At 49.4% G+C, this 16,840-nt stretch overlaps 1 protein-coding gene across 1 annotated transcript in view; it reads right to left on the bottom strand.

The window, feature by feature from the left end:
- Window positions 1–151: 151 nt before the first annotated feature.
- LOC129714803 (teneurin-3-like) overlaps window positions 152–16,840 on the bottom strand; it is a 282,436-nt gene continuing 265,747 nt past the window's right edge. The window contains 4 exon segments of the mRNA XM_055664649.1: window positions 152–1,916; window positions 4,864–4,994; window positions 11,063–12,674; window positions 14,200–14,496. Of these exon segments, the coding sequence (XP_055520624.1) occupies window positions 1,161–1,916; window positions 4,864–4,994; window positions 11,063–12,674; window positions 14,200–14,496 (2,796 nt within the window). The 3' untranslated portion in view covers window positions 152–1,160.

Below are 16,840 nucleotides of genomic sequence, written 5' to 3'. Positions count from 1 at the left end.
GAATGGCCTACTCCTGCACCTAATTTCTATGTTTCTATGTCTATCAGCCATGATCACATTGAATGGCGGTGCTGGCTCGAAGGGCCGAATGGCCTACTCCTGCACCTATTGTCTATTGTCCATCCGTAGAGAAAGAAGGCACCAGCGTATATTTTAAAGATTTTATTTTCAAGTATAAACTCCTTTTGAAACACTTTACATAAATTAACATCTTCGGAGACTAGTATCTGATGAACAGTGAAGTGGAATTCATATAAAAACTCCATAAGGTACTGGTCTCAACATACTGTACCAAAAAAAATGGAAATTGTTTTTTTTATTGTTTCGATTAGCGGGTAGAAGGATCCTGTACATCGTGGCAGCTCGCAAGGCAAATCCACCAGCGTTGTGTTGTTGTCCTGGCTGTTACAGAGTCACACTGCTACTCTGCTGAAAGTGTCCTCGTACAGAGCAGCCCGCTCGAGGGGAGAGAGATGACCCCTTCCTCTGCTGCCACAGTGCGGTCAATAGCAAGTGTCGTTCTCTCTCTCTCTCTCTCTCCCTCCCTCTCTCCGACACTGGATCAACTTAACATGAGGAAAGATTAGACTATTTTCTGGGTAAGCAAAAAACGCAGTTTACTGTATACAGTTACTTTCCGCATTTGGACATTTTCTAGTGTTTAATATGCTGTATCATAAAGCAACAGAAAATAGTCGATAGGTTTGGCCAAGTATAAAATTGTTTTGCGTTTTGTGTGTGTGTGTTTTTTTTATACATATGTTAGTCCAACCTTGGATCTGGCGATCAGCCGTAAACAATTTGTGATTATTTTTCGAGCAGCTGACAGCTCCCGATTTTTCGATACAGCTGCCGAAACGCTCAAGGGTGATTCAGGAGTCTTTGTTCACACCGGCCATCTTTCATCCCCTTTCGTAGATTGCGGCTAGGTGGGGAACAGATTGTCCACCAAGTCCATCGGCTCCAGGAAGGAACAAACTTGTGCTACAGATTGATAGGGGACAGCAGACGGGAGGTTTGTGCTGTCCCAGTCTCCTTAGTGAAACTAAACAAGTAACAAACGGCAGCGAAAAACTAATCACTCTGTTCTCCCCGGGGAAATATAATGAACAAACGTGTTGAGTTTGTCTCTCTTTGGCAGCCACCAACTGGCCTGTGTGTTACCTCTTTCCGATCTCGTTCTGTCTTAGGAACTGGATGTTGTTCACACTGTCTGCCAGTTCTGGGTACTGTTCCACAGAGAGTACATAGTACCCGTCGTAGCCTTGAACCCTGGCGGCGCTCAGCAGCTGCCTCTTCTCCCCCTCCGTCCACAGGCGCATCCCTTCCTCGCCGTCCCGCACCCGCTGCTGCTCGCGGTTCCAGGCGTTGGTCAGCGCTCGTTGCCGGGCGCGCTCCAGCAGGCGGGCCCGCTCCTCGTCTAGCGTGGTGCCGTAGCGGACCTGGAGGGACAGGGCGTTGTACTGCATCTCCACGTCGGTGAACCGCCGCGTCCTGCCGCTCAGCACGGCGGTCGACTGCGAAACGGTGATGTTGATGCCGTTGTCCAGCGCCTTGCGGCCGCTGGTCAGCCGCAGCGAGCCCAGGTCGATCTCGGGCGAGGTGGTCTTGATGAAGTGGTGGGTGTCCCTGCCCCCGACGGTGTAGTGCACGTTGTCCAGGTAGTAGGCGCCGTTCAGCACTGCCGCCACCTTGACGCAGTCCTCGTTGGCGATGTTCAGCACGCTGGTGGTCACCTTGCCCTGGCTAATGGCCAGCATCACCCCCTTGCCCACCAAAGACTTGACCGTGCCAAACCAGAGCCAAGGCTTCCCGCACGAGGCCTGGTGTCGACCCATCTGCACGTCCGGCATCTTCCCCAGACCGATGAAGGCCTTGGCCTGTCTTGCCACCATTTGCTGCACTCCAGACACATACTAGAAACAAACACAAAGGCAGGTTTAAGGAACTGCGGACACCGGTGTCCACCACACACACACACACACAAAAATGCTGCAGTAATTCAGCGGGACAGGCAGCATCTCTGGAGAGAAGGAATGGGTGACGTTTTAGGTTGAGACAAAGGTTAATTCCCGGGATGTTTTGGTCCCCTAATTTGAGGAAGGACATTCTTGCTATTGAGGGAGTGCAGCGTAGGTTTAGAAGGTAAATTCCCGGGATGGCGGGACTGTCATTTGCTGAGAGAATGGAGCGGCTGGGCTTGTACACTCTGGAGTTTAGAAGGATGAGGGGATATCTCATTGAAACATATAAGATTTGCAAAGAGTAAACAGGTCCTGCAAAGAGTGGGAGTAAACTATTGAGGGAGTGGGGTACCGCAAGGCTCAGTGCTGGGACCCCAGCTATTTAAAATAGGTTTGGATGAGGGAAATTGAAGGCAATATCTCCAAGTTTGCGGATGGCGGGAAGCTGTGTTAGCTAGGAGGATGCTAGGAGACTGCAAGGTGACTTGGACAGGCTGGGTGAGTGGGCAAATGTTTGGCAGATGCAGTATAATGTGGATAAGTGTGAGGTTATGCAGTCTGGAGTATTATCTAAATGGTGGCCGACTAAGATGAGCAGACCTGGGTGTCATGGTACACCAGTCCTCGAAAGTAGGCATGCAGGTGCAGCAGGCAGTGAAGAAAGCTCATGGTATGTTAGCATTCATAGCGACAGGATTTGAGTAAAGGAGCAGGGAGGTTCTACTGCAGTTGTTCTTGGTGGACACACTGGAGTAGGTACAGTTTTGAAACATGTTCCATTCTTGCCATGTTGGGGCAGAGAAGGTCCCAGAACCAGGGACTGTCCATAGACTTTTTAACTCTCTAGAATTTAGGAGGAGAGGGGATCTTATAGCCATTTAGAATGGAGACAAGGCAAAGATTTTTGTTGAGGAAGTCTCACAGAGGGAGAAGTGGTCCTTTAAAACCGAGATCTGTGGAATTCTCTCTCTGGAACCTCAGAGGGGCGGTGGAGGCCGGTTTATTCTGGATTCTTTCAAGAGAGAGCTAGATAGGGTTACTGATAAATATATTGAATGGAGTCAGGGGAAGGGCCGAAGGGGGAGAATTTCTATGAAAGGGCTTGGTACTAATTGTTCCCGGTGTGGGGGAGTCCAGAACCAGGGGCGTTTAAGATTACATTTAGAATGGCGGTGCTTTTTCTCACAGAGAGGGAGTCTGTGGAATGCCTCAGTGGGCCTCCGGTTCTCAGGATTTTCTACGTTTCTAGATAGGTCTTATCAGACGGAGAGTCAGGGGAGAAGGCAGGAACGGGGTACTGATTGGGGATGACAGATGATAATAGAAGGGTAAAGTGACTAGAACGGCCAAATAGCCTAAAGGCACATATTTTCTACGTTTCAGGGCAAATGTACAACGAGGGACTCGGCCTGCATGAATATAAGTGTACTCAGCAGTTTGTTATAACTTTGTCGACACCAGAAACTTGGGAGACACTTGTGCCCATGCCATCGGCTTGGCCCTACGCTCATCCCTAGAACACCTGGATAAGAGAGTCACCCACATCAGACTCCTCCTATTCATAGACGGCAGCTCTGCCTCAAACACCATCATCACCAAACATGCAGGACTTGGTGTCAGTATTCGTCTCTGCAACTGGATCCTCGACTTCCTGACCAACAGACCCCAATTAGTGAGGAGAGACAATAGACAATAGGTGCAGGAGTAGGCCATTCGGCCCTTCGAGCCAGCACCGCCATTCTATGTGATCACGGCTGATCATCCCCAATCAGTATCCCCGTTCCTGCCTTCTCCCCATATCCCCTGACTCCGCTATCTTTAAGAGCCCTATCTAGCTCTCTCTTGAAAGCATCCAGAGAACCAGCCTCCACCTCCCACTGAGGCAGAGAATTCCACAGACTCACAACTCTCTGTGAGAAAAAATGTTTCCTCGTCTCCGTTCTAAACGGCTTACTCCTTATTCTTAAACTGTGGCCCCTGGTTCTGGACTCCCCCAACATCAGGAGAGGGGCCAAACCATCCTCTACAACATCTCTGGTGCTCTGTAAGGGTGTGTTCTCAGTCCCTTCTTTACTCCTTGTATACCCACGACTGTACGAATCTAATTCCATTTACAAATTTGCAGAAGACGCCGCCATTGTGGGCCGGATAACAAATAATGCTGAGACGGAGATGGAGAACCTGGGGTCCTGGTGCCGAGACAACAATCTTTCTCTCAATGTCAACAAGACAAAGGAGACAGTGATGGGCTTCAGGAAGTGAAGTGGTTCACATGCCCCAGTCTGCATTGATGGCGCTGAAGTAGAGAAGGTTGTAAACTTCACATTGCCAGGAGTCGATATCACCAACACCATCTCCTGGACCACCCACATTGAAGCAACGACCAACAATGCACACCAACACCTCTACTTCCTTACAAGGCTCAGGAAGTTCAGCATGTCCCCGACAACTCTCACCAACTTCTACAGATGCACCGTAGAAAGCATTTTATCGGGATGCAACACAGCTCGGTTTGGGTACAGTTTCATCCCGGCTGTTATCAGGCAACTGAACCATCCTACCACAACCAGAGAGCAGTGCTGAACTACTATCTACCTCATTGGTGACCCTCGGTCTATCTTTGATCGGACTTTGCTGTCTTGACGTTGCACTAAACGTTATTCCCTTATCATGTATCTGTACACTGCGGACGGCTCAATTGTAATCATGTGTTGCCTTTCCGCTGACTGGTTAGCACGCAACAAAAGCTTTTCACTGTACCTCGGTACACGTGACAACAAACTAAACTGAAACTGAACTGCCTAGGTGAAATCTGCTGTATGATTTTACCGGGTTGTATGCAAAAATAAAACAAGATGTGTAATTGGCAATAAAGTATCTTGGAATAATTGAATCTTACCGGAACATCATCCCATTCCTGACTCCTTACAAGTTCATACGAAGGTTCTTCCAGACCCTGCCTGGGTACAGGAAAACCAGGAATAACATTGTGGAGTTGAAACCCAAACGTCAATAGCCAGCTGTTCACATCTGCGAAGACAATACCATCATGAGATGCAAATACAATGACGCAACGGTGTAGACAAGGGGTTGGCAACCTACGGCCCACGGGCCGAATCCGGCCCCTAACCCAAAATCATCCGGCCCGCAGGCGGGTTTTGTTTCAATTAGTCCCGGGGCTCGCAGGCAACCTGGGACCTGCAGAAAACTAATTGAAAAACACATGAAACCGAATGTGAAAAACAACACCAAGTGTCACACTAGTTAGTATGTATTATTACTAATGTATGTATTATTAGTATGTTTTATTAATAATTACTAATTTAGTTAGTATGTATTATTTATGACTTCCGTTTATTAACTATGGCGATAGATGTGGCCCGCCATCCGCTCACAAACATGGGTCCTGGCTCCCATGCAGAACAAGGTTACCAACCCCTGCTGCAGTGAATGTTTGGTTTAGTTCAGAGATACAGCGTGGACACAGGTCCTTAGGCCCACCGAGTCCATGCCAACCATCCATCACCAGTTCACACACTAGTTCTCAGTTATCCCACTTTCTCACCCACTCCCTCTACACACCAGGGACTATTTACAGAGGGGCATTTATAAGTTCACAAGTTCATAAGTGATAGGAGCAGAATTAAGCCATTTGGCCCATCGAGTCTACTCCGCCATTCAATCATAGAAACATAGACATAGAAACATAGAAAATAGATGCAGGAGCAGGCCATTCGGCCCTTCGAGCCTGCACCGCCATTCAATATGATCATGGCTGATCATCCAACTCAGTATCCTGTTCCTGCCTTCTCTCCATACCCTCTGATCCCTTTAGCCACAAGGGCCACATCTAACTCCTTCTTAAATATAGCCAATGAACTGTGAACTGGCCTCAACTACCTTCTGCGGCAGAGAGTTCCAGAGATTCAACACTCTCTGTGTGAAAAAAGTTTTCCTCATCTCGGTCCTAAAAGATTTCCCCCTTATCCTTAAACTATGACCCCTTGTTCTGGACTTCCCCAACATCGGGAAAAATCTTCCTGCATCTAGCCTGTCCAAACCCTTAAGAATTTTGTAAGTTTCTATAAGATCCCCCCTCAATCTTCTAAATTCTAGCGAGTACAAACCGAATCTATCCAGTCTTTCTTCATATGAAAGTCCTGACATCCCAGGAATCAGTCTGGTGAACCTTCTCTGTACTCCCTCTATGGTAAGAATGTCTTTCCTCAGATTTGGAGACCAAAACTGTACACAATACTCCAGGTGTGGTCTCACCAAGACCCTGTACAACTGCAGTAGAACCTCCCTGCTCCTATACTCAAATCCTTTTGCTATGAATGCTAACATACCATTCGCTTTCTTCACTGCCTGCAGCACCTGCATGCCTACATTTAATGACTGGTGTACCATGACACCCAGGTCTCGTTGCATCTCCCCCTTTCCTAATCGGCCATCATTCAGATAATAATCTACTTTCCTGTTTTTGCCACCAAAGTGGATAACCTCACATTTATCCACATTATACTGCATCTGCCATGCATTTGCCCACTCACCCAGCCTATCCAAGTCACCTTGCAGCCTCCTGGCATCCTCCACACAGCTAACACTGCCTCCCAGCTTAGTGTCATTCGCAATCATGGCTGATCTATCTCTCCCTCTCAACCGCATTCTCCTGCTTTCTCCCCATAACTTTGACAATATTCCTGAGAGGTGGCACAGCGGTAGAGTTACTGCCTCACAGCACCAGAAAGCCGGGTTCAATCCTGACTGTCTGTGCAGAGTTTGCATGTTCTCCCTGTGACCTTGTGGGTTTTCTCCGGGTGTTTCGGTTTCCGCCCACACGCCTAAGACATGTGGGTTTGTAGGTTAATTGGCTTCGGTAAAATGCGTAAATTGTCCCTGGTGTGTGTAGGATATAACTAGTGTACGGGGTGATCGATGGTCGGCACGGGCTCGGTGGGCTGAAGGGCCTGTGCTCCACGCTGCAGCACTAAAGTCTCAGAGTTCTTGACACCAACAATCTTGGTGTCACCTGCAAATGTACAAACCTGTCCACATCCAAGTCATCCAGATATATCGCAAACTAACGATGTGTATTCAATGGGTGGGATTGTCTTCCCGATATAAAGATCAGCGATAATTTAGTTTAGTTTAGAGATATAGGTTGGAAACAGGCCCTTCGGCCCACCGAGTCTGTACTGGCCAGCGACCCCCGCACACTAACACTATGCAACACACATGAGGGACAATTTACATTTACACCAACCCAATTAACCTACAAACCTGCACGTCTTTGGAGTGTGGGAGGAAACCGAAGATCTCGGAGAAAACCCACGCAGGTCACGGGGAGAACATACAGACTCAGTTCTGACAGATCAGGCTGGTCAGCACGCAACAAAGAGCTTTTCACTGTACCTCGGCCGGTGCATGTGACAATGAACTAAACTCGACAGCACCCGTAGTCAGGATTGAACGCGGGCCTCTGGCGCGGTCAGGCAGCACCGCTACCGCTGCGCAACCATGCCGCCCCCTAAAGATGTGTATTCAACGGGCGGGATTACCGTTCCTGATATAAAAATAAGTGCTAATTTGCCAGAAGGTGGATAAAAATGCTGGAGAAACTCAGCGGGTGAGGCAGCATCTATGGAGTGCAGGAATAGGCGACGTTTCGGGTCGAGACCCTTCGAAGAAAAATCGAAGGTGGATAAAAATGCTTGGGAAACTCAGCAGGTGAGGCAGCATCTATGGAACGAAGGAATAGGTGACGTTTCGGGTCGAGACCCTTCGAAGAAAAATCGAAGGTAGATAACAAATTCTGGAGAATCTCAGCGGGTGAGGCAGCATCTATGGAGCGAAGGAATAGGTGACCCTTCAGGTCTCAACCCGAAACGTCGCCTATTTCCTTCGCTCCATAGATGCTGCCTCGCCCGCTGAGATTCTCCAGCATTTTTTGTCTACCTTTGATCTTTTCGGCATCTGCAGTTCCTTCTTAAACAAGTGCTAATTTACCAAATATCTTGGCAGTTCTGCTGAAAGATTTGCCGGCGAGGCGAGGCTGTGAGAGGAAACAAAAGCATCTGTTTGTGTTTGTGACTCAGACTGACTTAAAGAGCAAGTCGAGTTGCTGGTGCTATATTCCGGATGTGTCACTTGCTTTGCACCTCGCTCTGAGTGCAGACTGCAGTGCATGTGATGCTCAGCCACTGACAACACCCAGAGTTGGCACGCTTCCACCTGTTTGCACTGCAACAAAATGTGTTATAATCTGCCGTTCCTGTCTCTGTTTGCAAACAAGACGGGCGGTGAATCTGTGGAATTCATTGCCACAGACGGCTGTGGAGGCCAAGTCAAAGGATATTAACCATTAAACATTAACGCTTAATGTTTTATGTGTCATTCCTAACTGTCGCTGCGTGTCATGTTGTCACCTGCGGGTGGAGCACCAAGGCAAATTCCTTGTATGTGAATACTTGGCCAATAAACTTGTAGCCCTGTCCCACTGTACGAGTCCATTCAAGAGCTCTCCCGAGTTAAAAAAAACTCGTGGTAAGCACGTAGAATGTACATAGCGGGTACGTTGGAGCTCGGGGACGTCTTTTAGCAGCTCGTAACGCTAACGGTAGGTGCTTGGGAAACGTGGTAAGCTCGTGAAGACTCGTGAAGATTTTTCAACAGGTTCAGAGAGCCCAGAGTACCTACGAGCTGCCTTTGCCGTAAATCTACGAGTTCGAATCAGGGCAAACTCGGGAGAACTCTTGAATGAACTCGTACAGTGGAACAGGGCTTTTATTCATTCATTCATTCATATTTTTAAGGCGGAGATAAGATAGATTCTTGATTAGTATAGATGTCAGGAGTTATGGGGAGAAGGCAGAGAATGGGGTTAGGAGGGAGAGATATTGGAGTAACTCAGCGGTGAGGCAGCATCTACGGAGAGAAGGAATAGGCGGTATTTCGGGTCGAGACCCCTCTTTCAGTCTGAACAAGGGTCTCAACCTGAAACATCACCAATTCCTTCTCTCCATAGATGTTGCCTCACCCGCTGAGTTAATCCAGCATTTTTTGTCCACCTTCGATTTTTCCAGCATCTGCAGTTCTTTCTTAAACAGGAGGGAGAGATAGATATAACCATATAACAACCATATAACAATTACAGCACGGAAACAGGCCATCTCGGCTCTACAAGTCCGTGCCGAACAAATTTTTTCCCTTAGTCCCACCTGCCTGCACTCATACCATAACCCTCCATTCCCTTCTCATCCATATGCCTATCCAATTTATTTTTAAATGATACCAATGAACCTGCCTCCACCACTTCCACTGGAAGCTCATTCCACACCGCTACCACTCTCTGAGTAAAGATGTTCCCCCTCATGTTACCCCTAAACTTCTGTCCCTTAATTCGTCATGTCCTCTTGTTTGAATCTTCCCTATTCTCAAAGGGAAAAGCTTATCCACATCAACTCTGTCTATCTCTCTCATCATTTTAAAGACCTCTATCAAGTCCCCCCTTAACCTTCTGCGCTCCAGAGAATAAAGACCTAGCATTCAACCTTTCTCTGTAACTTAGTTGTTGAAACCCAGGCAACATTCTAGTAAATCTCCTCTGTACTCTCTCTATTTTGTTGACGATTTTGTTGAGATCAGCCATGATTGAATGGCGGAGTAGACTGGATGGGCCAAATGTTCCAACTCTGCTCCTATCGTTTATGAACATGAACTTATGACCAAAACTCAAGTCAGGAAGAACAACGTTGCATATTTAACATAGCCTCGTTGACTATTTATTTTCTCAGTCTAAGGGCGGCACGGTGGCGTAGCGACAGAGTTGCCGTTTTAAAGCGCCAGGGACCCGGGTTCAAACCTGACCATGGGGTATTAGTCTTCTGATCTTTGGATTGGGAAGGAGGAGAGTGATCAGATGTCGGGGAAGGTTTTATAAGTATCGTACACCTGGGGACCTGACCTCTCCTACCAGGTACCTGATAAACATGACAAACACGGTGGTGCAGCGGTAGAGTCATTGCCTCACAGCGCCAGAGCCCCGTGCTCAATCCGGACCACGGGTGCTGTCTGTACGGAGTTTGCACGTTCTCCGGGTGCTCCGGTTTCCTCCCAAACTCCCCCAAAGACGTACGTGTTTGTAGGTTAATTAACTTCTGTGAGTCTGTACAGAGTGATCGCTGGTTGGTGTAGACTTTGTTGGTCGAAGGTTCTGTTTTCATGTTATATCTCTAAAAGCTAAACTAAAACTGAACTTTGTTCTACGGCAAGGATAAAATGTAATTGTTGTGTTGTGATGACTTGTGATAATCACCACCAGTAACTCTCTTGCACTGAGTAGTATTTCCGTATTTCCCTTCATCATGTATCTGTACACTGTAAATGGCTCGATTGTAATCATGTCTTGTCTTTCCGCTGACTGGTTAGCACGCAACAAAAGCTTTTCACTGTACCTCGGTACACATGACAATAAACTAAACTCAAACTGAAACTAAGTGCTACTTGCTGCGAAGAAAAAGCTGGAGTAAAACCCCTGTCCCACGGTACGAGTTCATTCCAAGAGTTCTCCCGTGTTTGCCCTCGGAGATTTACGGTAATGGCCGCCCGTCGGTACTCGGGGCTGTCGTGGGCATTTTTCAACATGTTGAAAAATCTTCACGAGTCTTCACGAGCTTACCTGCCGTTAGCGAGTCTTCCCGAGTACCTGCCGTTAGCGCTAAGAGACGTCCCCGAGCTCCGACATACCCGCTACGTTCATTCTCCGTGCTTACCATGAGTTTGATTTTTTTTAAACTCGGGAGAGCTCTTGGAATGAACTCGCACCGTGGGGCAGGGCTATAAGTCAGCGGGTTAGGCAGCATCTCTGGAGAAATGGAATACGTGATGTTTTGGGTCGAGACCCTTCTTCAGACTCAGTTTGAACAAGGAACTCGACCCGAAACGTCACCTATTCCTTTTCTCCAGAGATGCTGCTTGACCCGCTGAGTTACTCCAGCGTTTTGTGTCTACCTTTGGTGTAAACCAGCATCTGCAGTTCCTTCCTGCACATTGAGGTAGCAAGTGGCTGGACTTGACAGATCTCTCTTTTGTCTCACCTGTGATGTAGTCCTTGACGTTCTGGACTTTGCCCACTGGGTTGTTATTGTTGAACATGTAGAGGTTGAACGGGGCTGGGTCGTTGGCTACTTGCATCCACAGGTGGATGTCCGGCCTGGTCCAGCGGCCGCCCAGGATATCGTAGTCCCTCTCCCCAAAGTGAATCAGTTTGGTCAACGATTCGTAGAGGCCCCCGTGGAAGCCGATGATGAGCTGGAAGTCGGGGTTGGAGTCCAGGTAGATCTCCCCGTAGGCGGTGTACTGGATCTGCTTGATCATGCGCCCATTGCTGCTGAAGACCGCCAAGGGCGTGCCGGTGTTGTCGCACGCGATGTAGAACTCCTCGCCGCTGCTGATCTCCATGGCGAAGAGATGGCCCTGCAGGTCGTAGTAGAAGGAGGTGATCTCGGAGCTGGAGTGGTTGTAGACGTGGGTGATGCGGTTGGGGTAGCTGAGGTCGGAGTAGAAGAACTGGAGGTGCTGGCCGCTGCTGATCCGGCTGGAGACGCGGCGACCCAGGCCATCGTAGCGGTAGCGTATGGTCCAGCCGCCCACCTTGCTGTAGACCCTGACCAGGAGACCCTTGGAGTTGTAGTCGAAGACATCGCCGCCGCGCTGGTGCAGGAATCCGTCCTCGTCCAGCCGGTACTGCACGTCGCCCAGGCGGGTGATGCGGTCGCGCAGGTCGTAGCGCAGCGGCGTCAGGCGTGCGCTGCTGCCCGGGTTGAGCAGGTGCAGGTTGCCGTTGAGGTCGTAGTTGTAGCGCCACACGATCTTGTCGTTCAGGTAGACGGTCTGCAGCTGGCCGTCCACGTCGTACTCGTAGCCGTACTTGGTGGTGTTGGCGAAGGGGCCGATCTTCATCTCCCGCTTGGTCACCCGCCCCACGCTGTCGTACTGCACGATGATCCAGTACATGAGCGAGCGGAAGATCTCGTACTGGATCTCCTTGATGCGCCCGTGGGCGTCAAAGTGCTTGGTGTAGGTCATCACCGCCGTGGAGATGATCTGGTTGATGTCGTAGTAAATGACGCCGAACTTGCCGAACTGCTCCACCTTGCCCGAGATGTCGTCGAACTGGTACAGGTCGATGGGCAGCGGGGTCTCGTTGATCACCGCCTGCATGCTGGTCACGCGGAAGTTGTTGTCGTAGCTGTAGTCGAAGCGGGCGTTGACCATGCCGTCCTCGCTGAAGCGGAAGATCTGGCGGTCGACCAGCGGCCCCACCTGCCGGTAGCGGATGGTGCAGATGAAGCCCTCGCTCTGCAGGTTGACGGTCTTCAGCACGCCCGCGGCCTCATCATAGCCGAAGCTGACCCGCGTGCTGTCGTACAGCAGCTCGGACAGCTTGGAGGTACGGCGGTACTTGTACAGCACTCGCCGGCCCGTCCCCAGGTACGCCGTCTGCAGCAGCAGCCCGCTCTCGCTGTAGTCCGCCAGCATGGAGGCGTTGCTCTCCGGCGGGTTGTAGATGTTTCGGTAGTAGCCGACCGAGCGGATGGTCTGCATGGTGTGGCGGGCAACACTTGGCATGGTCACTGCCGACAACCGGTCCAGCAGGTCATACTCAAATATGTACTGACGCTGGCTGTGGAGCAGAAGCACCATCGACTGGAAAACACAGCACATAATCACCATCACTCCCAATAGAGAACATAGAGAATATAGAGAATACACTACATTGATTAGAGAACACACATCACAGATCATAGATCATAGAATACAGATCATAGACAATAGACAATAGGCACAACTCCTTTAAACTTTGCCCCTCCCACCTTAAAGCTTGGAAATTAAAATTCATTGGTGGAATAAAATGCACAAAGCACATAGAAACATAGAAATTAGGTGCAGGAGTAGGCCATTCGGCCCTTCGAGCCTGCACCGCCATTCAATATGATCATGGCTGATCATCCAACTCAGTATCCTGTACCTGCCTTCTCTCCATACCCCCCTGATCCCCTTAGCCACAAGGGCCACATCTAACTCCCTCTTAAATATAGCCAATGAACTGGCCTCAACTACCCTCTGTGGCAGAGAGTTCCAGAGATTCACCACTCTCTGCGTGAAAAAAGTTCTTCTCATCTCGGTTTTAAAGGATATCCCCCTTATCCCCCTATTAAGAGGCTCTTCAGTCCAACTTGCCCACGCCAACCAACATACCCCATCTACACTAGTCCTAACTGCCTGCATTTGGCCCATATCTCTCTAAACCTATCCTATTCATGTTCCTGTCCAAATATTTCTTAAACGTTGCGATAGTACCAGCCTCAACTACCTCCTCTGGCAGCTCATTCCATTTCCCTACCACCCTTGGTATGAAAAACTTGCCCCTCAGGTTCCTATTCAATATTCTCCGTATCAGCGTTAAACTGTGTCCGCTGGTTCCTAATGCCCCTACCACGGGCAAAAGGTTCTTTGTGTTTACCCATCTTTTCCTCTCATTATCTTTTACAACTCTATAAGATCACCCCTCACCCTCCTGCGCTCCAAGGAACAGTCCCAGCCTGCTCAACCTCTCCCTATAGCTCACACTCCTCAAGTCAATAGACAATAGACAATAGGTGCAGGAGTAGGCCATTCGGCCCTTCGACCCAGCACCGCCATCAATGTGATCATGGCTGATCATCCCCAATCAGTACCCCGTTCCTGCCTTCTCCCCATATCCCCTGACCCCGCTATTTTTAAGAGCCCTATCTAGCTCTCTCTTGAAAGCATCCAGAGAACCGGCCTCCACCGCCCTCAGAGGCAGAGAATTCCACAGACTCACCACTCTCTGTGAGAAAAAGTGTTTCCTCGTCTCCGTTCTAAATAGCTTACCCCTTATTCTTAAACTGTGGCCCCTGGTTCTGGACTCCCCCAACATCGGGAACGTTTCCTGCCTCTAGTGTGTCCAAACCCTTAACAATCTTATATGTTTCAACCTTATATGTTTACATATTGTGTTGGCTTACCCCTTATTCTTAGCTCCCAGCTCCTTGTCACATTACCCAGGTAAGATGTCCCTAGTTCCTTCTTCACCTTGCTGAGGTGGATGTAGCTGCCAGCTCAATTCTCACATCACCCAGGTGAGGTGCCCCCAATTCCATCTCACTTTTCCAGGTGTGAAGCCCCCCTCCCCCAGTTCTTTCCTCACCTTGTCCAGGTAGGTGTAGCTCCAGGTTTTGCCGTCGGTCAGTACACGGGAGACGATTCTCCCCTGCGCATCGTACTCGATCTTCTCGCCCAGCGGCCCTCGCTGGATGCCGGCGATCTGGCCGGTGGAGGAGTAGGTGATGTTGACGGCGACCAGCCGGCTGCTCGGCAGCCACAGGGTGGGGTGGCCCGACTGGTCGTACAGGATCCGCAGCTGGAACTTGCGGTGGTCGTCGTAGATCTTCTCCGTGCGAGTGGTGCGGTCAAAGTCGATGGAGAGAAGGTTCCGACCGTTCACCTGCAAACGCGGACCGAGAAACAGAACAAACGCCAATCAATAAATAGGGAGGTACGCAGAACATGGAGAAAACAGACACAAACTGCTGGAGTAACAAGTTAGTGAGTAAGTAAGTAAGTTTATTGGCCAAGTATTCACATACAAGGAATTTGCCTTGGTGCTCCGCCCACAAGTGACAACATGACATACAGTGACTGATACGAATGAACGAAGTTACGAAGTTACAATAGACAATAGTGGCAGGAGTAGGCCATTCGGCCCTTCGAGCCAGCACCGCCATTCACTGTGATCATGGCTGATCATCCACAACCAGTACGCCGTTCCTGCCTTCTCCCCATATCCCCTATCTTTAAGAGCCCTATCTAGCTCTCTCTTGAAAGCATCCAGAGAACTGGCCTCCACCGCCCTCTGAGGCAGAGAATTCCACAGACTCACAACTCTCTGTGTGAAAAAGTGTTTCCTCGTCTCCGTTCTAAATGGCTTACTCCTTATTTTTAAACTGGAGTTTAAACTGGTTCTGGACTCCCCCAACATCGGGAACATGTTTCCTGCCTCTAGCGTGTCCAAACCCTTAATAATCTTATATGTTTCAATAAGATACCCTCTCATCCTTCTAAACTCCATAGTGTACAAGCCCAGCCGCTCCATTCTCTCAGCATATGACAGTCCCGCCATCCCGGGTATTAACCGCGTGACTCAGCGGGTCACAGGTTTGTTAGTTCTAGGAGCAGAATTAGGCCATTTGGCCCATCGAGTCCACTCTACGATTCTATCATGGCGGATCTATCTTTCCCTCTCAACCCCATTCTCCTGCCTTCTCCCCAATGATTTCCACAGATTCACCACCCTCTGACTAAAGATATTCCTCCTCATCTACTTCCCAAAGGAACATTGTTTTATTCTGAGGCTGTGGCCTCTGGTCCTAGACTCTCCCACTAGTGGAAACATCCTCTCCACATCCACTCTATCCGGGCCATTCACTATTCTGTATGTTTCAATGAGGTGTCCCCTCATCCTTCTAAACACCAGCAAGTACAGGCCCATTGCAGTCAAGCGCTCATCATCTGCTAATCATGGGTTGGTGCAGCGGTAGAGATCTAGGTTCGATCTGACTACAGGTGCTGTCTGTACGGAGTTTGTACGTTCTCCCCGTGACCCTTGTGGGTTTTCTCTGGGAGCTCCGGATTCCTCCCACACTCCACAGACGTGCAGGCTTACAGGTTAATTGGCTCTGGTGAAAATGCTTAATTGACCCTAGTGTGTCGGATAGCGCTGGTGTGCGAGGTGATCGCTGGTCGGCGCGGACTCGGTGGGCCGAAGGGCCTGTTTTCGCGCTGTATCTCTAAAGTAGGTCAGGCAGCATCTGTGGAGAACATGGATAGGTGACGTTTCACAGAGTGCTGGAGTAACTCAGCGGGTTAGGCAGCACCTGTGGAGAACATGGATAGGTGACGTTTCACAGAGTGCTGGAGTAACTCAGCGGGTCAGGCAGCATCTCTGGAGAAGAGAGGGATAGGTGACGTTTCACGCCAAGATGCTTCATCAGACCAGTCTTGACCCGAAACATCAACTATTCATCTTCTCCGTAGATGCTGCAGGACCTGCTGAGTTACTCCTGAATTTTGAGTCTATCTCCAGTGTAAACCAGCACCTGCAGTTCCTGCTAATGGGCCTGTCCCACTTACACGACTTTTTCGGCGATTTGCCGGCATCCGTCAATAGTCGCAGCAGGTCACCGAAAATGTTCAACATGTTGAAAATCCAGCGGCGACCAGAACAAGGTACGACTCTTTGGGCGACTACTCACGACCGTACGGGCTTCACCCCGCGACGTGTCGCCTGTACGGTCGTGAGTCGTCTCCTCAGACGCCCAAAGAGTCGTAGCGTCTTTATGGTCCCCGCTGGATTTTCAACATGTTGGAAATTTTCTGCGACCTTTGACGGGTGCCCGCAGTCGCTGAAAAAGTTGCGTAAGTGGGACAGGCTCTTTGTACACCTCGAGTTTAGAAGTTGGGAGGATATGTCGCAGTTATTAAAGACCTTTGCAAAGCCACATTCAGAGTGTTGTTTCAGAAAGAACTGCAGATGCTGGAAAAATCGAAGGTAGACAAAAATGCTGGAGAAACTCAGCAGGTGAGGCAGCATCTATGGAGCGAAGGAATAGGTGACGTTTCGGGTCGAGACATGACAATAGTAAGCAGAACTAAACAAAAATAGACTCCAGCGACCTAGAGATAACAATCCAAGTGAGTCCAACCTTTTTCCCCGTAGCTAATACCCTGTCCCTGTCCCACTGTACGAGTTCATTCAAGAGCTCTCCCGAGGTTAAAAAAAAATCAAACTC

This window comes from Leucoraja erinacea, chromosome 41, assembly GCF_028641065.1.
Source record: "Leucoraja erinacea ecotype New England chromosome 41, Leri_hhj_1, whole genome shotgun sequence".
Lineage (NCBI taxonomy): Eukaryota > Metazoa > Chordata > Chondrichthyes > Rajiformes > Rajidae > Leucoraja > Leucoraja erinaceus.
The sequence above is the reverse complement of the archived record's forward strand: the minus strand, read 5'-3'. Positions and strand labels throughout refer to the sequence as shown.